General features: G+C 51.6%; 1 protein-coding gene across 6 annotated transcripts in view; it reads right to left on the reverse strand.

Annotated features, from left to right (window-relative positions):
• Positions 1-450: 450 nt before the first annotated feature.
• LOC101070252 (zinc finger protein 521) overlaps positions 451-23,405 on the reverse strand; it is a 78,407-nt gene continuing 55,452 nt past the window's right edge. For all 6 annotated transcript variants that reach the window (XM_029830985.1, XM_029830981.1, XM_029830984.1 and 3 more), the window contains 3 exons: positions 16,372-16,503; positions 10,921-11,036; positions 451-1,585 (listed from right to left, as the gene is read on the reverse strand). In XM_029830985.1, the coding sequence (XP_029686845.1) occupies positions 1,556-1,585; positions 10,921-11,036; positions 16,372-16,503 (278 nt within the window). In that variant the 3' untranslated portion in view covers positions 451-1,555. The remainder of the gene's footprint in view (positions 1,586-10,920; positions 11,037-16,371; positions 16,504-23,405) is intronic.

Genomic DNA, 23,405 nt, shown 5'->3' on the forward strand with positions numbered 1-23,405 from the left:
CCGGTGGTATTAAAGGAAAGAGGAGCTGAATCCAGAGTTTAGCCCTGCTGAGCGCTCTCTCACACACACACACACACACACACACACACACACACACACACACACACACACACACACACACACACACACACACACACACACACACACACACACACACACACACGCGCGGTAATGACAGGACAGCTGAGGCGTTTCCTCATACAGTTTTTAATATTTTCATCACATGTGCAACACAAAAAAAGAGGTCTGCCAAATACAGAACTCCATATTTGTACAATACGTTTGAATAAGGTCAGAGATTGCTGCTCTTTTGCTGCAGGAGATGGTGATTTCCTGTAAACTGTGTAGGAATTCTCAATCAAAATGTCAAAACATTAAAGTTTTATACAAAAGTGCATCTCAGATCCAATGAATGCAAAACATTTACATGACAGAATGGGGTTTTTTTTCTAAGTTTGGGATGATGCCGCAGCGGCTTCCAGTTTGAGCAGAGAGCGACGGGACACAGCGAAGCGACGGGGGGGGGGGGGGGGGGGGGGGGGGCACTCTCCAGGAGAGCCAGGGACGGAGTTTAGTCATTATGGTGCGTCCCCCGAGGCGGACGGAAACTCTGCTCAGTCTTCCTGACCCCAAATGCAAATGGGTTCGCGCCCCAGCTGTGATTTTTTTTTGCAGAGATAATACAAACACAAAGGGGGGGGAAAAAAAAAAATAAAGACTTCCAGTAATCTCCAGGCTTCAACGAGCAGTAAACATTACGGAGAGAAATGTACAGGTTGAGTCAGTGGGCTGGGATGTCCCCACGCTCTGGGAGCCACCTGGGAGCGTCCCGCCTCTGTTCACCAGCCAACCGGAGCAACTAGCCTTTCCCAAATCTGTGTCACTGCGTTTGCATATATCAGCATCCTGTCCTCTTTTCTTGTTGTTTGGAATTTTTTTTCCTGCCCCCCCCAGCTGAACTCCAGCCCAGCAGTGCAGATTAGTTGCACCGCCGTTCCCAGCTTGTCCTCCGGCGGCCTGGATGCAGCGGACAGAACCGGCGAGACGGCCGACCCGTCGGGACGCTGATCAAAAGACAACGAGCTTCCTGCGGCCTCCTGCGCTCTCAGAGACGCCGTTTGTCCTTTTCTCTGCCGGTCGAATCCCGATCGGCCGTGCCACTGATCTTCTCTTCTTTCATTTCTTTTTTTCCCTGGACAAAAGCTTTTGAACTGTACATTAGCAAATACTGTATAAGATTGCGATATAGCTGTAAGTTAAGCAACACATGAAGGATTCTATGTACAAATAAATTGGCTTTTTAATTATTTTTCCAGATAATGGTTAGTAAAGAACAGAGAGGGTTCTTTTATCATCCTTCCCCCTCTTTCTTTTCTCTTTTCTTGCTGCGGCGCGGTTCCTCGCGGTGAAACTGAAGCGAAAGTTCAGTGCAAGACAGTCAGTGGGAAACTGCACTGACGGTAATTGGCGGGCAGCCTTTTTAATTTTTTTTTTCTCCCCCCGCCGGCATCATGTGATCCTCGTTCTCTGCCACGGCGAAATGGTCTTTACCGAGTTAGCTGCTGTGCTGAGTCAACGTGTGGTTCTGTGGGGACAGGGAAAAAAAACAGGGGGGGGCGTTATGATCACATACAACACATGCATCCGGCGCTCTCCTTTGTCCCTTGATTAGAAGGACGCTGGACGTTGTCCGCGGTCCACAGCGAGCACACAAACAGCCAACACCTTTGGTTCGGAATCTTCGCACAGGTGAGACCGGGGTCTGGCGCTCCAGCCTGCAGCACGAGCACAGGCCGTGTCCATGGAGACAAAGCCGTAAAAACACACCGACGCGGGCTTAATTATCAAGTGTGGGTCTATTGAATCTCCAGGACGAGCAGGAAAAAAAACCCAAACTGAGCAACGCGCTGCTGATTATCTGGATTCGGACCCGTTCCCGTTCCGCCATAACGAGCCAACAATATCGCTCCGTTTGTCCGGACCTCGCAAATGTATGCGTGCACGCACACGTGCGCGGGCCTCCGAGAGTGGTTGTAGTGGGGCAGCTGTGCCAGGTTCTTTAAAGGGAGCGTGGACCAGGGGGTGTGTAACTGGTGTCCCCGGTGGGCTGAATCCAGGTCATCTTTTGAAGTGACTGCTAATCCCTTTAATGCAAACTACATGCACGACTTGCTGCGCTCTGCTTAAAACACGGCCTTGGACTCTCTAAACTGGCACGGACTAAACACACCTGTCACCCACACACACACACACACACACACACACGGGGACCAGCTGAGGTGAATATTTACTATTTCAAATAAAACGGTCAAAGACGGTTACTGGAACTGGACAGAGGCGGTTTATCTGCACAGTCACCTTCAGTCCTGTTGGTGTGTGATCCTTCGGGGGGGGGAAGGGGGGGTCGCTCTAACCCGGCCTTGTGTTCATTCCTTCCCTCTTTACCCTTTCAACAGCCTCCATAAAAAGCATTTAAACACCTTGACAGCTTTCCTTTCAGCTAGGACGATTACTTCCCGACAGGTGGGGTAATAAGCTGTTTGACGGGGAGCAGCGGCACTGACCCCTGGAAGGGTTAGCGCGGCTCGCCGGGGCCCCCGCTTGCTCTTTTTTTTTTTTTTAAAGAGGCGGCCATGGACAGGTCCTTTGCTTCCCCGGCTCCTCTCTTGCAGAAATAAAGCTCCTTTAAGTGAGTCTGGGAGGAGACTCCCAACGGGATGCTCCCTCTCTCCCTCTCTCACCCTACCTCATCTCCTCCCCCTTTCCTCACATTGCTCCCCCTCCCTCCCACCCCACCGGTGAAGACATCCTTGGAGTTGCAGAGGAGGGACAGGAGCACGGCAACCTTATTAATGAATGCGGCCCATTACCCGTCAGCCTGGCTCCTCGGCGACTCCCAGAAGCCCCTGCAGTACGTGACTTCAAATGGCAGGATATTGACACGAGGAGAGCAAAGCGGCGAGGACTGGAAGAGTGTGAGTGTGTGTGTGTGTGTGTGTGTGTGTGTGTGTGCGTGCAACTGAGACACACAGAGGGGGAAAAAAAACTGTGCTCAACTGAGTGTGCGCGCCTTTGTGTGAGTTTGCCGGTACCTTTAGGTGAATGTATGTGTGTCTGGAGACCCCAAAGGAATGTAGCTCCTTGGATATAATGTGGGGCTCGTAACAGCTATTAGAGGGGAAAATAACCCCTCTGGGGAATAACCCCCCCCCCCCGTATGTCCCAGCTCTGTCTGACACACACCGCATTCTACCTTTTCCTTAAACATGCCAGGAGTTTTCTCAGCGAGGGCTTTCTCAAGGACGGTGTTAAACGACTTTACTGGCTGTGGCAGCCATGCAGACTAAAGGGATATAGAGGAGAAGAAAAAAGATGGGGGGGGGGGGTGAAGAAAATGAAACTGATACCTTTATCTCTGTGGATAGTCAACTCAACAGAGTAGTGATAACCTGTTCTGTGCACGAGTTTGGAAGGTTAAAGGGGGGGGGGGGGGAAATTCACTTTTTCCCTCCGCGCCAGCACTTGCAGTTAAATACCTGCAGACCCCCCCCCCCAAATATCAAATTAAAAGCGACAGCGATGTCCAGTGCCCTGGCAAAGTGGATGTCACTAATTGTGTCACATCAGAATCGCTGCAATTTAGGATTAGATGCCTTCCATTAAGCTTCTGAGCTCCTTCCTTAAATGCCGTCCTATTCCCCCCTGAAACTCCACCATTCCCCTTTTCATCCATTTCCTTCCCTTCTCTCCAACCCTTAATCTCCTCCCGGATCCTTTCAACCACCTGCCGGCCACGCGGGCTTGCTGCGGGGCCCGGCTACCGGCGGCGTTCAGGTAAACCGCAGCAGTCAATGCTTCACTAAATTAAATTTTGCTCTGATCAATAATGCGCACCCACTCCTGCCTTACGAGGACTCTCTGCTCCGGCTCCGAGCGAGCCCCTTCCTCCTCGGCTCTTCCCTCGCTGGCTCCGTGCCACCGTTAAACCACCACTTTCATCTGATTACATCACCCTTCTGCAACGCCCTGAGGGGTAGTGGAAGAGGAGGGGGAACATCCGGAAGGGGTCTGGAGGACCCATGCAAACAGGTGCAACACGTCTGAGGAATTTAGCGTTGCTGCTGAGAGGGTGAGGAGAAGGAAACGGGGGGGGGGTGCAGAGAGTGGGGGTGTGCAGGGAGGCTGGGGATTTGATTTATTAACTAATCATTCTTTATGTCATTCCCAATTGCTCTGGTCTCCATCGATAGTGCCCGGTGAGGCAACAGAGGTGCATCTCTTACATCAGCCCCGCGAAGCAAAGGCCGTCAGACCGGCGCACACACACACACACACACACACACACACACACTTTCTCCCTTTCATCTGATCCCTCTGTATTAAAGACAATGTTGGTCGTGTCCAACATCACAGAGAGACGCTGTAAAGCCTAATCGCTAACAACGTTTGATTAGCGTGATGTTAATACCCGCAGAGCTCGCGTTACGTGCCGGAATACACGGCGTCTGCGCCTTCTTTCTACCTGCGGTTACCCCAAATGTAACATTAAACCTTTATTGAGTGGTTCAGAGGCGAGTGAGCAATAATGATGTTTTAAAGCCATTATAAAGCTTTTCAAACATAAAAGGGAGAGTTAAGCTACTCGTGTTTTAGAAAATGTGGAGCCTGATTAGCTAAACACTGTACTTTGCATGTGGCGTCTGCCACCAGACTGAAGCCTTTCTGTCCCTCTCCATGATTTAACTCACTGCAGGCCTCGCACAGCTGCATCTGCAACGCGCGGCACGAGCACGCCGCCGCCGAGACCCGTGCGTGGCCGCGCTCATAACTCAAGAATCTAATTAAAGCCTCTGAAAATGGCATCAGCCACGTTTAAGCAGAGAGCAGAGAGGCCTGGGCCTTTCCCCAGCTCCACAAAACTGTAGCGACAGAAATCCGTAAGATGAACACAATCAATAAGCCCGTTGTTGTCATGGGTACTCGTGTAAAAGCGCGGCCACTGTGCTCTTGTTTCTTAGCACTATAAGCTGCTGTGGAGAGACAAAAGTGCTGCATTCTGCCTTGATGCTCACTGGTGTGTTGAACTTGGACTGGTATTGACTCAGCCCCCCCCCTGTGCATTTCCTACTGTTGACCAGTCCACCGGGGGAGTAATCCTTTCCCGCTCTGACCTCAGGCCAGGCTTACACATGCCTGGCTTAGACAGTGGAGGAACACAATTAAAACAATAAAGAATAAGAGACTAAATAAATAAATAACACTGTCTGCCATTTGCTCCTATCATCACTTATCAGGCTGTGACGAGGGATGACCCGAATGCGGCTGTGCCGAAGCCAGCCCGGTCGCCATGGGAACAGACCGTCCTATTTGAACGCCGGTGCCCGGGGACGTGCACTTACAGCACCAGGCTGGACTGGACTCGACAACAAGCTCCAAACATATGATTCCTTTGTCTGGACTTTTCCACGCGTGTATCCGTTGCGTGTGAAATTCCTTGATTAGACGGCTAACGATCCCGACAAAATGGTGCTTTGAGGTGTAACCCCAAATGTCGGAACGCTCTTTTTGTTTTTTTTGTGGAGCGCCGCTCCGAATGATACTCATTACCCTGTCTAAGTAGACAAGCGAATGGTACTAGAAACACACTATGTAGTGATCCCGCTGTTTGACTGAGGTAGCAAAACAACTGCACAACTGCTGTGTTATTATGGGGCCTCATTAAGTGAGGAGAGAGAGAAGAGGACAGGGAGAGGGAGGGAAGGAAAGCAATAGAGAGGAGGCCGGCGAGGGGGGGGGGAGAGAAAACACAGGAGAGTGATACAGAGTGTATTCTGAGGTGATAGCAACACACAGATGCCTTTCCAGCCAAAATGAAGACTATGACTAAAGAACCCAATTAAGGGCTTTCTTAGGGGAGCCATCTTGGGAGGGGGATGGGCCTTCCTGGGACAAGAGCCCTGGGCTACATCCTCTAATTAGACAGAGCGAGGGGGGAGGATCTCTGCCTGTCACTGGGAGGGAGATGGGGTCCGTGGGGTTCCACATGTCAGTCCCAGTAACAAAACACAATTACTCTCACATTTAACCACTTCAGTCAGGGACAGACTCTGACTATGGGGATGCTCCGAAGCACCCCCCCCCCCCCGCAACACCCCCGAGTGGTGCGAGATTTACCACATCACATAACAGTTTTTTTCGTCTTTGAGCTCTAAATTTTCTCCTGCCGCCACGAGTCAATCGCCAAACCAGAGAGGAGCCAATCAGAAGACGGTTAACGTGACTGAGGCCGCTGGAGATGGGCCCATTCCGGCCAGGACACGGAACATGCCGCATCCTTTCTGCCAAATTCTGCAGGATAAACAAGATATCGGCTAAAGTTTTTGCCAGGCTGCCAGTCAGAAACTGAAAATAATGTATACAATTATATGATAAACCTCCATGTTGCCCAGTTGGATCTAAAGCTATTCATGCTAGCGTTTTAAAACAAAAACATCACGTGGGTGCGCTGCAAATGCTAAACAGGAAGTAAATTAAACTTTTGGTGGATTCCTGAGAAGCACTTTAAACGCCATTTATCAAAGTTGCCGAGAAAGTCGAGTAAGAAAAGTAAGGGAGACGTGTTTGAGAAAGCAAGCCAGTGATGGATCCTAGCACAACACACCGAGCGTCTCCTCTTTGTTTGGATTTAACTTTCCCCAGTGGTGCAACACAGGAAGAAGAAGAAGAAGAAAAAACAGAAAACAGAAAGCTCAAAGGCTTCTGGGAGTTTTTTTTGTCATGTCTCCCTCCAGACAGTGTGTTTGCATGCACATACCAGACCCTGGGAGAGACACACAAAGGCGGATGCATACAGCACAGATGTATAGACACACACGGAGAAGGAGAAGATCCTCCCCGGATCATCAGGTCTGTCACGCCGTCTAATTCTCCTCCACCCACCAAACTGGAACACCAGCATCGTGATCCAGCACCACCAGCTCAGAGTGTCTACGGCCCCGTTTACAGTGGAGCAGCTAATTAGAAAGCAGCTTAAACATCCAGGATGGCGTCTGGCGAGCGGCGCCGCTCTTCCTCCGCCTAATTCTCCCTCCTTTCATTCTGCTGCGGCGTTTTGAGTCGCTGACAGAATCTGAGCTCCTGAGGTGACGGAGAAGAAAACAAGTTGTCATATAAAAGCAGGGAGGCGCGTGTATGCAACCTTCACGGAAGCGCGAGGAGCTGTCACGGCTGGCGCGTCAAGACGCCGCCCCGGGACGGGCGCCGCACGTTTGGGACGCGGGGCAGTTGGGGCGTTTCCTGGGGCAAGTTTTATTTTATTATTATTTTTTTACATTAAACAAGTGAAGGCAAAGTTGTGTGAAAGGAGCCGTGGAACCAGGAGAACGCTCCCGAGGATCCGATACACAACTCTGGAAGCCTTTAAAAGCCTTCCTCCACCTCCCTCCTGATTTTCCGGGACTGTCCATCCCCCCCTCCCCTCCCCCTCCTTATTCGCGCTCGTAAACGGACTCCACGACACGCATTGCTGTTTACACCTGCTGACCGTGGAGCCAATAAATATGCTTAATTAAAACAGCGGAATTGGTCACAGCTTGGCTATAACGGCCATCACACGGGGAGCGGGAATCTCATTTGTGAGGGGGAAGCGGAGCACGATGCAGATGTGCTCCTGTCACTTTCGGCACTCATTAAAGCCGCGGCGCTCCGGATCGTCTTTGAAGGAATCCTTTTGGAAAAAAAGACGCTCCAATTAAAGGTGCGTGTCCTGCGGGCGTCTGGGAGCGGCGGTACGGCGTGGCGATCCTTCCGCCGCCGACTTAACACGTGACTCACAATCTGGTGTCACTTCCGAGGAACGATAATGGAACAGGAAGGACGGGGAGGAAGGGGGAATCGTCACCGCCGCGCTACTTCAAGCTCATTGTCTCGCCTTCGGGGGACTCGCGGTCGCCAGGAGAGCGGCCTCTGATTGCGGACGTCCAGGAGCCGCACTCCGCTGAACCCGCGCGTCTCTTCCCAGATGAATCGCAGTCGGAGAAATGTCAGATATAAGCCGCGGTTAATGCTGCTCATCCATCAGTTAATGAATCTGGCTAATTAATCCAGCCCAGCAGCATTGTCAGCGGCTCAGCTCCTTTCACACGTGTGAAAAGCTACCGTATCTGGCGCCGGCGCGGAGGGAAAACCAAGTTCCTGACGAAGTTTTACCCCGGAACGTGGCCTCGGCCGTGTGAGATTCCTGTGACGGGACGGAGGGTCGTTTTCGGCCGAACCGGAGGAAGAAGTTGCTTATTGGGTGGGCAGGAGTCGGGGGTCAGCGCGGGCGCCACACTGCTGCCCGCGTGCCCTCCCCATCAGCACACGGTGAAACATCCAGACATATTTTAATGGGGAGAGGGCGGCTCGGAATGGAGGGGGTGGGAGTGTGTGTAATGGGGAAGGGAAGTCCTCTGGAGACCCCTCCACCAGAATGGTGGTCTACGTGTCTCACTGCCTTTTTTTTTTTTGCCCGTGAAAAGAAGAGGGAAAGTGGGGGGTGGGGGGGGGTGAGGGGGTTGGAGCAAGAGAGATTATTCTCTTTTGGAATCTGGATTCTGGGGCACACAGGCCCAGGAGTCAGTCAATCTGGCCAGTCTGAGGGGGGCGGCGGGGCGGGGGGTCCTGGGAGGGCTGATTAGACGGATGCTCTCCCATCATCCATCTCGACAGGCTGCCGAAAATTGGCTCGCCCCTCGCAGGGTAGAGTTCACGGGGGGAGGCGGCGGTGGGGGGGAGGATGCTGCGGTGCGCTGCACTAGATACCTGTCACAGCCTTTGGTCTGTTTCAGGATCTCAGCAGCAAATTAATAAAATATCCTTCCTGCTTCTCTTTACCTGCCGCGGCAGCTCTCCCTCTCGCAGCCCCCTCTCCCAGCGTGCTCGCGCCCTTTGACCCCTCTGACTACTGTGAGAGACGAGGGGCCCCGGCAGCCCGCGAGTGGGCCAGAGTGTCAGGGAGGAAGTCCAAACTCGAGGCTGGCCAGCCAGAGCGCCTCCGCTGCTCTTCCCTGCTGGAAGACAGCTCCACTTCAGACGGACTGGCAAACGACGGCCCCGTGTCAGGGAGACATTTTGAAGTGTGATGCATAGGAAATGGAAAGCACAAACAAACAAACAAAAACAAGTCTCCAACTCGCGCTGTTCTCCAACTACAGAGAGTGAAGGAGACAGTTATTACACGGTAATAACTATGAGTGTAGCGCTGATCTTTGGGCATTGACGGACTCTTGGTTTTATTTAATGAAAAATCGCTACGAGACCTTAAACTGTCTCCGGCGTCTTTGCCTCGTTTAGACCGCCGGGATGGATTTTGTGTCTCCTCCTTAAGTTTTTTGTAAATGAGCCAAAGTTCTCCCAGACTTTTGTCTCCATCCCAACACGAGTCCCTGAGCTCACGGCCGCAGCGCCGCCCGATTCCTGGCGTGATGCCTTCAGTTTACATAAAAAACCCACACCCTTTAACATCAAAGCATCAAAGCGTTCCGATGTAAACGAACGTGAACGCAAGACGCATGTAGCTACATGTCATTACAAAAAACAGGCGTGTTTGAGGCAGCGAGCGCGGCGCCACGGCGTGGTACCGATGGAGCCGGATGATCACCTCGCCCCCCCCCATCCCTCTTCTTCCTTCATAACCCCCGATTTAACAACAAAGTGCCACAGGTCTTTCATGTTTGACTCCTGTCTGGTTGCAGAGTGTAAAACAATAGAATCATGCATGAAATAACACCTGCGGGAGGTGGAGATCACTTCCCTCCCAAAAAATGTCAAAAAACCGGGAAAAACATCCCCAGGTTGTTTACAGCTACGTGCAGCCGGTTGCTATAGCGCCAGGGAGCGCGCCCGTGCCAGCGAGAGAGGAGGCTGAGATAAACAGCAGGCCTTGGCGTGCGTAAAAAGACGCCATGTTGGTGGTTTACAGGAGCACGAGGATTATTGAATAACCTTCCCGGCGATGGAGGATTGCACGCTGCCCCGGGGGGGGAAGGGGGGGGGGGGGTGTTCAGGGTTGCGCTGCTCAAATGACCAGCGGATAATGATCAGACTCACCTTCCTCCTGGCACACGCGCACCTCCACGCTTACACCCCCAATCTGAACAGCAGAATCAGCTCTGATCAACGCCTCCTGCCGGCTACATGCTAATACGCGGTCACGCTAATCCCAGTTTTCCGAGCGCGGGCCGAGACCGGCGAACGCTTTGAGGTGGATTGAGATCGCTTTCCTTGATTGGGCTTTCACAGACCGCTGGAACCCTAATTATTCCATTTCAAAAAGGCAGTGGTGGAAGATTTGGACATGAAAAGTGCACAGAAGATCCCCCAAACAAAACAAAGCTGCTTGAAAACACTACCACAGTGAAATAACACAATAAAGCCCGTTTCATTTTTTCCTGCTTCTCCAAGGACCGGAGAACGAGATTGCTAGAAAATGGATTATCTCTCTAACATTGCGAGTTCATAAGTCCAACTGCTAACTTTGTTGAAGGGCAGATATGCGGTCCCGGAGGACAGAGCTCATATTTAGCCATGAGGCCTCCTTTATGATTAGGAGGGGAGTTTGCAGGCATATTGACTCAACTGTGTTTTTGCCTCTGCGCTGCATGTAATTACCTCTTCAAAAACGAACATTCCGCTAATCCCCTAATTCCAGATATTTTAGTGCTCCGTCGGTCTAATAAGCAAATCAAATCATATCTGCACATCACAAATGAGTTTTGGAAATGCACTGAAATAATTCCTTCTGAGTCTCACGGCCCAGCTGGGATGGAGGGGACAGGCAGAGGGTGGCGAACGCCGTTTGGTGCTTATTTAGCTGTCGCGCGTGATTAGCAGACCCCCCCCCCCACGGCCCCTGTGCACCGCTCCCTGCCCGAGGCTCACCTGTAACTCTGTCTGGAAGAAGAACTTCTGTGGGCACTGAGAGCAGTCGTAGATCTTATCCTCCTGGCCGTGGGCAGAGAAGATGTGCTGCTGCAGCTTATTAGCGTGGACGAACACTGCACGTGGAAGAGAAACACGGGGAGAGGAGACGTTAGCGTAAAGTCTGAAAGGCCTTTTCATCTTTTTTTTAGAATGCTTTCGCTCGTTGCTCCTCCTGGTTGAGCCGGTTAAATCGGGCGACCGCAGCAACCTCACACCATAATTGCACTTTCCTCTCTAAATGTACATTTCAGACAACGTCGAATACCAAGGAAAAGGCTCTAATTAGAAACAAATGAATAAGCTATTGACAATAAAAAATACAACCTTATGTTCTGTACAAGGGGTGGGGGGGTGGAGGGGGGGCAGCAATTGAGATGTTAACAGCAGAACTAGAGTGGTCACATTCATGGCACTAGAGCTGGTGAATGCATAATGTTTTGGGAATAATGAATGCTCTTTATTTAGCGTTACTGTGGGGACAAGCAGCAGGAAAATAAACAACCACAAAAATTGGCATGGCTTCAAGTGCAAAACACGGCCTCCATTAGTCTACATAGCTAATTATATTGACAATATAAATATTCATGGACTCGTGCTCGTTATTCATGCAGAATCCGACTGCATTCGCGATCATATAAACACACAAGCTGCCACTTAAAACATATAACATACATTTGTGCTTTAATTAAGCTACAGTCCACGCTAGGAAGCTAACGGGGAGGCAATTGTGTGTGTCGTGAGTATGTGTGTGTGTGTGTCGTGAGTGTGTGTGTGTGTGCGCGCCCTCCACGGAGCACTTCAAACGTGCCGTTTGTTATCCTGGACCCTTTAGGACGTCGGTCTAATCTCAGAGGTCTGGATGCTCTGGAAAAGTTATCATGTGGGGGCTTCATTTGAATTTCTTACGGCTCAAAATAACTTCTCTTCCAACGCGCACACCAGAGGGCAACGAGGCGAGGTGGGGGGAAGTGCACGTCGCCAAAGGTGAGGCGTCTGCCGGAGCTCGCCGGGCCCCTCGGCGACCACCGCAACATTATCGTGTCCCCATTTGAGCTCACCTGGGAGGGCGGTTATTAATTATCGAGCCGCGTGCGCTGGGGACGCGCTCGGCTCCATTGAATGTCACACACCTGACCTGGGAAATAAAAGTTCGGAATGGAAGCAGACGCGGCGCGGCCCGAATGCCCGGCTGACACCTGTCTCCGGAACGCGGCGCCATGTTAACAGAAACGAACAAAGATCCTCTAATGAACGAGCAACCACTCCACAGTCCGTTTCTGCCACTAACGACCTCGGCCATATGAAGACAAACAGGATATGGGATCGGCGGCCGGCGTTGTGGAGCGTCGCACAACATTTGCGCTCGAGGTCGAGGCCTCGCCGACGGCCGCGCTCGTGCCGGCGCTGCTCCACAAACGATGGCGGTTTTCTTTGTGGGGAGTGGATCATCTGAACGGAAGCAATGCGCTGATAAACAGCGGCTTCTTGCCGTCGCTGTGTGTTTTGTGTGCGTACGCCGGACAGGAGCGGCCCAGCAGCTGCAGGAAGCCTTCATTATGTCTTTGGTAAAAGGAGGAAAAAGTCAATACAGCGAAAATAAAAATGGATTTGAGACTGGGGGGCCTTCCAATAATGTACAACAGAGCCAAACACAACTGGGATGTAAGGCTAGCTGCTCCTCGCTGTTTGCGTCGGTTTCTGTTTCAATTTCATCTGCCGTGCGTCCGTCAGTGGCCTTTAACCCTTTCCTGAAGCGCAGGTAGGGAACGATTTAGGTGTCAGGCCTGAAGTTCAACTTTTAAAACTGGATTTGTTATCCCAGCGGAGAGGAAGCGACCTGTTTGATGCTGCGCCCGACGCGCTAATGCACGGTTTATTATAACCCACAGTTATGTTCTTAAATGAAACACCAGCTTCTGGTCATTTTCCCAAACCAAAATTGGGGGGGCTTGTAATGTCCTCCAGCTTATTTGCATGCAAATGTGGCAGAAAGTGTGGATAGAACCGTTGAAGATCACAGGTCTTAAAGATCCTGTGGGTTTGGGTTGAGCCCATATGTGCTTCTTGTTGTGAATGAACCTTTACAAATGTTAATGGGACCTAATACCATATGAATTAATTCCACACAGGAAAACCTTCTTTTGATCAGAAAATACACATAAAACTGATGATATTTTGACACCGAAAACACCAAAATAGCGTCAACAGGAAAGCTTCTCATGCTGATCCTGCTGTCTGGCTAAAACGCTGCCAAAAGGTTATTAGTTCGATGTCAAATCAGTGCTCAACATCTGCCCGACAGCACTCCACACTACAGTCTGACTAAACTAAAACCTAACCTAAGGTTTTTCAAGGTTTATATGACCTTTTCAGCCTTGGACACCTTTCCTACTGACTAGAGACTTTGTTGACGATCGTTTTCGGCTTTAGCGTCCAAAAAGAATAAACGATGCAACGTGGCAGCATGAGCCACATGCATATCTGCCCATTGGGGGGGGGCGGCCGCGGCCAACAGGAGGGTTAAAATGAGGACAGAGAGAGAAGAAACAATCCCAAACCACATCCACAGGATCAGTGGCTAGCCATCGTAGCGTTCCCTGCTGAGAGAGGGGAGAGAGGGAGAGAACTTTAAGGAGTTTGTTGGCTGCGGAGTGGAAGCGGAAAGGAACAGAACAGAGCGCTGAGCCGGGCTGGGCGTCGGGGGTGTCAGGGCTGAGGGGGCTGAGGGGCCAAGGTCTCCTCGCTGTGGGGGATATTAAGCCCTCTGATTAGATCTCAGGGGCCGCCCATGGCAGCCATCTCCTTTCCTATAGACCCCGGCTCATCTTTATTTTGGCAGGGTGGTGCTCTCTGCAGGCAGCACTGCACCAATACTAAGCTGTTTGTGCAGATGGGGGGGGGGGCTTTATCTTTTTCTGCTCTTCATGTGTTCACCCAGACTGTTGGTCCTCTGCTTGAGCCCAGAGCCACGATCCAGGCCACGTAAACAAGTCAGCTGTTCCAGTTGATACCGAGTCATAAGCTGATCAGGACTGGTCTGGACTGGGTGAGGCAAAAGGCCAACGACCCCAGTGCATCTGTCAGACTGGTGGAAGCATCTGCAGTTGTGTCTTCTCCCGTAGTTTTTTGGAGTTTAAACAAGTAACACCCCCCCCACCCAGGCGAGCGCGCCCAGCCAGCCTCTCAGACACACTTTCTTCTGATTTGTTTGTCTTAAGCACATATTCCCAATCACAATTTCCACCCCAGCCCTCACCGCCGCTCCTGAGGGTGCAGCACACACTTCTAGCTGCAGGCTCCCCCACTTCTGAAACCTGTCAAATCTGTCCTGGGAGAGTCCGCCTCTCTCTCATCATCCAGGGGCTCATGGACCTCTCCACATCTACCCTCCCTTCCTTACACACTCCTCTTTCCTCCTTCCTGTTTCCCACTTTCATCTCATCGCAGCTGCAACCTTCTCCAAGTTTTGTCTCCTTTTCTCCTCTATTTTGTCTCCCCCTAATCTACCGCCTACAACTTCTTTTCCCCTCGTACCTCCCCCAGTCTTCCTTGTCTCCCTCTTCTTTTTTCCGTCTGGGTTTTGCATTAGCGCGCTTGTCAGAAGCTGACAGTCACACTGGGGTTGGGGATCACGCAGGACAGCTTCAGCTCAGACTTTCTGTGGTTATTTTGCCTAAATGAACCCCCCAGCCTTCACACCAGCACATTAGAATCCTGCTTTCCTCACTAAAATCAGCTAAAACACTGCAGTAAAAGGCATTATGCAGAGCAAAGACGAGGTGTTATAGTCATTATTAACGCAGGATGATGAGAACAAGAGGTCACAGGAGGGTGGAGGGTTAATTAATAGATCCATCATTCCACCAGGATCCGCCCAGGTTTGAAGCAATAATTAAGTCAGACACATTCTGTACCTGACTGACGCGGAAACGTGCACACGTTGGGCGTAGGGAGCTTTTTTTCCTCCCCCATAATATTTTTGTTTTTCTTCATTTAACTCGGTATTCTTAGCGTGTGCTTTTCATGTCTCCGAGACAACAGTAGGGGGGGGGTTGTTAATATTGAATTGACTTTAAAGTGCTTATCTGGTGTGGCAGAATGAGACTAGGCTGGGAAAGTTTCAGCAAGGGCGACACAAAGCTGCTCGCGGCTTCAAATGAGGCGGCGGCGGCGGAACGTTGTTGAGGTTCATCATCATTACAAGTGAGGACTGGTGGTGGTGGGGGGGGGGGGGGGGGGGTCATAACATACATAACAGGGCTGCCGAATAACGACTGCACACGTTAAACATCACACAGATGCTACTGATATTGTGTGTGTGTGTGTGTTGCTTCCTCCACTAATATCGGTGTAAAGGTCTTTCCTCTAATTTATGACACAGTAATTTGAGGAATTATATTCAAGGACAGCTCTCAGCCGGCGCCCCGGTTTGCTGTGTGCAGCGGCGTCCTAGTCTGCCTGTCCCCTCCGTCCCCAACAGGGGGCGGCCTTTCAGCCCGTCCACGCTCTCTACGGCCCGCCTCCGCCGCCGCAGCCCTTTGCCCATCTGTCTGTCTGCTCTGCGACCGCTGTCCTGAGGGGGCACTCTGTCTCTCCCTCCTCCCTCCCGACATCTTCCTCTCTCATGCGCCGTGATCGATATGGACGCGGAGGGAGAGGGAAAGGGGAGGGGGGGACCTGTCTGTCAAAGCCAGCGGAGGAAAATGAAGGCTCAGATGAAGGAGGCATGCTCTGTATATTAAATGGCCAGACCCCTGTGAGGTGGGTGGAGGAGGGCCGGGGAAATATCAATAGGCTTCGGCTGGAAGAGAAATAAGGCCAAAACAGCAAATAAGCCAGGTAAATGGAGAGGGGGTGAAGGGGGGGGGAATAAGGAGCGGGACAATGAGGTGGATAAAAAGCTAAACGTGCTGCTAATTGAAATGCATGAGAGACATTGTTATTTTTAGCAAAGGGTGGCTGGAAAGGAAGCAGTGTGGCGGGAAGGTGGAGGATGAGCAGAAAAGGGGAAAGTGTGAGGAAGAGTAAAGAGCTGAGGAGGAAGAAAGAGTGAAGAGCTGAAGTTAACGACTTTGCAGATTTCATTATAGAGATAGTTAACCCTGTTGACACTGAAGGAGGGCGCTATCCTCTCAGGAGGAGTCCGGTCCTTCCACCTCCACGCACAGACAGATGAGATCATTACAGCTATCAGCACCACTGCCATCCACAATTAGCACATCTCCTTCTCTTTTCCCACCCCTTCAACCCCCCCGCCTCACACCGCTCCCTCCCTTTCTCTCCCCCCGTCTCACCTCGTGACACTTCTTTGGCCTTGATCTGTGGACATTTGTGGCTAAACAAAAGCCGACTTTAAAACTCGCCGTGCGTTTCACGTGCGCTTTACGGATGCGGTGGACTCGTACCCACCTGTGAAGCAGACCGGACACTTGAAGGTTCCTCCCATTCCCTCAAAGCTGTGCTCGATCAGGTGGCACTGGAGCTTGGCGGGCGAGTCGAAGGACTGGCTGCAGAGCTTGCATTCGTGGTTCAGGCCCTCCTCTGCAGACAAGACAAAGGAGAAACAGGCAGAACCATCGTGAGAAGGGAGTCGCTCCTCGTTCGGACCGCTGCAGTTCACCCGGAAACATCGTGGCGTGCGCGTGCCGCTCCTCTGAACACAGTGAGCGTCATCTTTTGGACTGTCTCGCCTAAAATCTAAAAAGCATTTAATTTTTCTGTGAGCAAATTAAAGTGGGTTTAAAGGAAATGAAATGGGGGGGTGGGGGGGGGGCATGCGAGCCTTGCAGGAAGCTGAAGAAGGGAGTCACATTTCAGGTGCAGAGAAAATGACTGCGTGGACAGAAAAACGCTTCCAATTTATCCCAGAATATCTCGCCTGCTCGGCTTGGCGCTGGAACATCTATCCAAGCATTAAGCGTCCTCAGCTGATGTCATCGGCGGCTTGGATAGATGGGGATAGACGGGGGGGGGGGGGGGACCTGCGCGCTGCTCTGGCTTTGTGCTGACTCAGCTTCAGCCGACTCCAGCGCGTCAATAACGGGACGGCTGCTACACGGTCGGCCTGGTGCTCCATCAAAACCCAGCCACACCTGACGTTAAGCTAGTTACCACAAACGGGAGAAAAGGCCTCTGAACGGAGGGAACGACATGCTGGCGTAGCACCCGCAACCCTTCTTTCTTTTTTTGCTTTTATGCATCTTAGTCCTAAATTTCCCTGCGAGCAGGATCTGGGTTTCGCATCAGTCCTGCGTCCACGCTGCCTATAGCAATAGCTTCTACTCACGCTGAATAATTTTTGACAACTGCAACTCGGTGACCCCTCGATGTTTCCAGGAAGACGTGGGGGGATGGAAACAGTCCCTCTCAGCCAAAGGAAACAAACACACTAACCGTTTTACCGCCACCACATGCGCTTTCGCTCCTTCTTCCTATAACATAGACGGCCTGTTTATGGTCGCGATGGGCTGTCTGCAGTGTTCTCCTCAATATTCAATGTCCTGCATGTAGCAGCGGGCCTCAGAGAAGGGGAGGGAGCAGGGCGGCGGCGTGCCCCGTGCAGCCGTGCAGAAGGATCACTGCCCTCTTTGATCGCCGTTCAGTTTGCTCGCTGTCTGTATGATGGCGTACGTGAGGTCAAGCCTGCTGCAGAGTTCGCGGCTCTGTTCCTCCGCCATATGCGCAACCCTCGTTCGACCCCAGCGGCCAACGCCGTTCCCTCTGGAGAGCCGGCCCGCTCTGTTATGCAGATGACCACGCACCTGCCTGCCTGTCCTTGTGGGCGCCCATGTGTGTTTTTAGGTCCGTGAGCAGGTGCACGGAGGGAAAATGTCAGGTTGCACTTCAAAGTTGTTAAGGCATCGCTCACAAGTGGACGTTCATGTGTAAATGCAGGTCACACAAACACGACAGGCGTGTTGTTCCCGTGTTGTTCCCACCGACAGGAAGCAATGAGAGATGATGCGTTGCCACTTCCCCTCATTGTCCGGAGGTGAAGCCTCTGAAGAGCAGGAATGTTGCCATTTGGGGCTTGAATCCGCATGCTAGTGACTAATAAACGGAGCTCTGGCCACACATTTCCACCCCCCCACTGGGTCGCAGCTCAGCTGTCAATCAGGACCTTGTGTTTCCGTTTGACCTCAGCTCCAGTTAAAGCAAGTGAGGGAGGAGAGGCCTGGAGGTACTTTTAGGACATTATGGAGGTGCCTCTGAAGCAGCAGTGACAGATTGTTACTCGGTCTGCAGAGCTCATGACACTGTAGCTTAATGCTTTTTGAAATAAGAGTCCTTGACAGCAATAAAACTATGATTTGTATTTACTTTAAGGTGTAATGGGTGCTCAGGATGTGAACAAACTTAAGTAATCGGTAAAAGGCAGCGCGGGGCGTGCGGCAGAGACATCAGTGACAGTCAGTAACGGCCGTATTATTCTGCGGCGTGACGCCGCCTGTGCAGGGCCCTGTTTGTATTCAGCAGTGTTCAACAGGGGTTGAATGAGGCTGGTAGCCTGTTTCTTAGTGAGAGCCAAGGGAGGAAGTCGACTCACTCGCCCCTATAGCTGCCTCATTGAGCTGAGGTCACTTCCTCTCACTCCCCCGGCCCTGCTACGCCGCTGCCCAATCAGCGGGGCCCTGCGCGGGCCCCCGCCCCTCGCTGCTCTGAGCAGACTCTGGATATAGTTACAGGGCCACAGGGGACTGTCATCCCTCTCTCTAACCTCATCTCCCTCTCTCTTCCTCTCCCTCGCTCTCCTCCAGCTCTGTTTTCCAGTCTCCCGTGTGTTCTCTGCTGCCACCACCCTGTCCCTGTGCACTCCTAAGAAAATCCTTTAGATGTGAACTGCTCTTGTGCCTGCTCCCTCTAAGCATCCATGACACCAGCAAAGTAAGCCCATCTGCATATCCACAGGGCCGTGCGTTCCTGTGGCTCATGGTTTATGTATTTCACAGCTCCTTAAAACACAAACGCCTAATATCTCTCCCATGTGGAGGACAGCAGAAAGAGAGGGAGGGAGGAAGGAAAGTGCTCTCAAAGCCGACGGTCTTTATTTCTCCGAGTTGTTTACCTTTTTCTGCAGGCTGACATTGATGTGCTGTTTAAGGGTGTTTGGGGTCGCTGCGGCTTGCCGGTCGGGCTTGCATGATTTAGCAACAGTAACGTCGAAAGCGGCGGGAAAAAAAGGCGGCGTTTGACTGACTTTGCTTTGAATTTAATTGCACGGCCGTCAACTGTCAGCAAGGCCGACTCTGGAGTAATTGAGGAAGTCTAACTTCTCCCAGAATAATGTGTAGTTAAGTATAACGGAGGGCAACGCTTAATTAAAAACTCTCCCTCAGCCTTTTCTGTTCCAAAACTGCCACTTCACCTCCTCGCAAACTGTTGAAAGGATTCAGCTGAACTGGGGGATCACTTTTAGCATGTGGCTACAGGAGAGAGCTAAATCGGATACTTTCTGTAGATTTACGCTCCCCGGGGCGTCGTGTACCGTTCGCTGGTGGAGGGACGCGTGCTGCTTCTGTTGCCAAATTCTAAAAAACGATATTAAGGACATCGATCTGGGCACTTTTGTTGCACGCCGAAACCAGCAAGCGACTGGGAGATGCAGTTGAGAATATTTAATGGGCAGGAATGTTTGGAAAAAGCCGTAGAAGTAATATCGTAATCAAAGCCGGTCCGGTTAAATCGCCGAAATTGCTCGATTCCAAACTGACAAACTGCGGCGTACGGAGAGAAATACCTGCTGGAAGTGACTCTGTTTGTGGGGATTTTTCACCTTTAGCAAAAACATTTCTGCCATCTGCTCGCAAATATTCGGCAAGGATGTCGAACTGGAGCACAAATGAACCAAGAAAAGTTGGCTTTGGGTGGACTGGCTGCCGAACAGAATCCACCGTGGGATTGTTGATGGGAGCGGAGTCGACAGCTTCAGGCCTGTAAACAGTAGGTGGGTTTACTTCGCTCTTCTCTCCGCGGGAACTATCCATTAACAGATAATGGGGGAAAAATCAGAGTGATTAAGGCCCAGGGAATTATGGGTGAATACAAATTGACTCCACCTCTGTGTGGTGTTCTCTCTCTTGAGGTGCTCATAAGGAACAAACTCATTTGACAAATACCACGAGGCCCATTACGCTGGATGCTGCGGATGGGGGTTGGAATCCAGTAGGTGGGTGCAGGAAGGGATCGACTCCCTACTGACCTAAACTGATTGGAGAACAGGCACCTGGGGGCAAAATTACTCGTATATGTTTCCTGTCTCTGAATGAGAAAATGCAGAAATTAAAGGAGGCAGGAGGAAGAAAACGTACTCGGGTCTCCAGTTTCTGCCGAGAGAAAAATGCAGCGGAAGCTTAAAGAGGCGCCGAAGCCCACATGTCGGGGTCCCGGGATCAGCGCACGCCTGATGCTGTTTTCCAACCTCCACAGGGAGGAGGAGGGTTGAAGCAAGATCGTTGGCTGTGACATGTCAGTAGTGGTGACGCCCGCGCACAGCCAGAGCAAAGGATTCTGGGGGAACATGTCTCTAGGAGATTGTCAGCTCTGATGCATGGCAGCTCGTTGGAGGTGCTAATCAGAGCAGGGCTAGGCTCATGCTAGGATCAGCCGCTCAGCGCCTACATTAACCGCCTCACAGCTCCCTCGGCTAAACGGGCAGAGGTAAAAACATCAGACTGGCCTTTTTTTTTTTTTTTTTTCTGCCTTCTTTTGTGGCGATAAACATGCGTAACGCCTGAATGGATGCTGCAAAAGGTTAAGCTGACTAGAACCTTTCGGATTTCTCAAAACATCGGGGACAAAAGCATCAGGATGCAAACAAAAGGACTCCGAGTTCCACATGAAGTGTTTGCCAAGAGCCCGGGTGCAAGCGTTCGGCAACATTCGGCTTTAATCTGCAGCAGCATCAAAGGCGAAGGCAAACCTTTAATTGCTGGAGTATAAAGGCAGCTACACGCGTCAGAATGATCGGACTAAATTTACTCTTGCTTGCAAAAGGTTGAGACGAAACGATGCATAAAAAAAATCGTCAGTTCGGTACAAAGCCCAGAAAAACCGAACGAGCAAATAAATAAAGCTGCGTGCGGGTCACGGAGGCAGAGCAGGAGCTCAAAAAGAGGGAGAGAGAGAGTTACCGCAGCAAAGACGAGCGAATCTTGTTAACAAATGATGTGTAGGCGCCGCGCAGCTACAGGCAGGTACGGAGGCCCGGTGGGGACAAACAGCGCAGGATGTGGATACGAATAACAGGGGAGCAGCGAACTCCCTGCAGCCACGCCAACGCCGGTCAGCACTTCAGTTTAGCCCGCACAGGCCTGTTCCAGTGCCCAGAATATAACATACTGATATCAGGTAAGAATTAATGAAGCACCCTCACTTTCTGTGACCTAATCTCAGCGAACGTTGGGAACAACATACAAAGGAAATGAGGTTGGAATGTAACCGGAGTCTCCTTTTTTTTTGTCTCAGATTAAGTGGCCTGAATGTAAAAAGTTAATTGTGGGCACACGGCTACGAACCCCCCCCCCCCCCCCCCGGTGTCACCGTGGCGTTGTCAGGCTGAGGTATGAGGCTCTGTGGGGTCTGTGGTCAACACAAAGGAGCGGCGAAAGAGAGTGTTGTGGGGAGGCCCCTCGGCTGGGCTCGCGGCATGGAACACAGTACAATTAGCCAGCCCCTGCGTTGTGCCGGCTTATAATTATCAGTGCTTGCCTTAATTGACTCCCTTAGCCTGCTGCAGAGGGACCCCCTCCAATACCCCCTTCTCCCCTGTTCAACGCGGGCCGCCAAGTGCCACGCCAGGCTCTCCAAAGTCATTTAGAAAAGCGCTCATATTTTCGAGACAAAAAAGGGGAACATTTGGTGAGCGAGAATTCATCATCAGGTGTCTAGAGGTTTTCCTTAATAGAAAAGCTGAGTCCCACTGAGTGCGCGCCGTGTAGCGGCCAGCCACGCATGCTCAAGACCAGCAAGCCGCCATTCGCAGCGGGCAACAAGACATTAGCATAATTTTATATAACACAGGCAGCCGCTTTGGAAATTTAATACATCTCAGCAAATACAAGACGAGCATTTTGCATATTTCTTTCCTCACTCTCTACCTCGCTTTCACTCTCGCCTCTGTCTCACACCGCGTCTCCTCCGTCTCGTCTTCATCTTGCCTCTTTCTCACCACACTTGCCCACAACCCCCCCTCCACACACACACACACACACACACTCGCCCCATGGTGCTGCTCTCACTAGGAGAGGGGAAGTTCATTACCTCAGCTAAATCAGAATTAGTCCCTTCATTTTGACGGGGCGAACTTCATTAGAAAGGTCCTTCCTTAATCCAGCGGGGAGAACTGATGAATCTACATGGGGCAATAATTTGCTTCACACAGCACATTCAGCCACTTCCTCCACACTCTTTTCCCTTCCTTTCCACTGTTGATCTGGCTTTGTGTATAGTTTCATTTTTATTAGACCTACAAAAAAAATGAGAAAGGAAAACACCTGCATATAATTAACTAATGGCAGCAGAAAGGGTGTTAAAAATGAGTTATACTCTTTGGAATGTCCCCCCCTCCCCAACAGGCTTCAGGGCCCCTGGAGCAGCCATGGTGAACTTGGCTGCCTCTCAAACGCAGGCTGAGCGAGCAGGAGACTGCTGCAATAACTTTTCTTGATGATTTTTCAGAGCTAGCCTTATTTTCTAGCCTTTTTAAGACATTAAATCGCGGATGGAAAAAGCAGACAAAGAGGATTCATTTGCAATCAGCAGCGCTGCTCCGGTCCTTCAGTTGTGAATAACACCGTTCTGTGAGTGCTTCCTGTCGCCATCCGAGCCCCCCCCATTCACGAGGACAGGGAGGAGACGTGAGGGGGCCCAAACAGCCCCCGACTGCCACACACCACAGCGCCTGGTGTCAAACAGATGTGCAGCTTGGCAGATGCGCTCCCCGGAAAAGAGAGCGCCGCGGACTCCAGGGTGGCACCGAGTCGTACGGCCCTCCCTCCTCTCACCTCTCCCCCGTCCACCCCCGCTGCACCCCCGCTGCCTCCCTCCCTCATCACCTCTTCACAGGGGTCCTCTGACTGGTAATCTTGTCCCTCGAATGTGAAATCTCCGACAGTGATGCCCCGCGCTTTTACCCCCCGCCTCTGCGGCTGATGGGTAAATTGGAATGGCGCTCCCTGCTGGCGCCAAGAGCTCCGAACAGACAGCAGCGCACACACGCTGAGCACCCCCCCCCCGCCCCGCACGCTCTGTCTAATATAGTGGACATGCACACTCTCTTCAAGCTGCAATATCCATGCACAGACACACGGCTCCGTGCACGTGTGCACACGCGGGGACGGACGCGCGCAGTCGCAGAAGCTTCAGGTAAGTGGCAAACACAGCCTGATAAGCATTCACGTGCACAGATGCCAGGCAGTCGTTCCGTGTGAGATCTGTTTACGCTC

This window comes from Takifugu rubripes, chromosome 22 (genome assembly GCF_901000725.2).
Source record: "Takifugu rubripes chromosome 22, fTakRub1.2, whole genome shotgun sequence".
Lineage (NCBI taxonomy): Eukaryota > Metazoa > Chordata > Actinopteri > Tetraodontiformes > Tetraodontidae > Takifugu > Takifugu rubripes.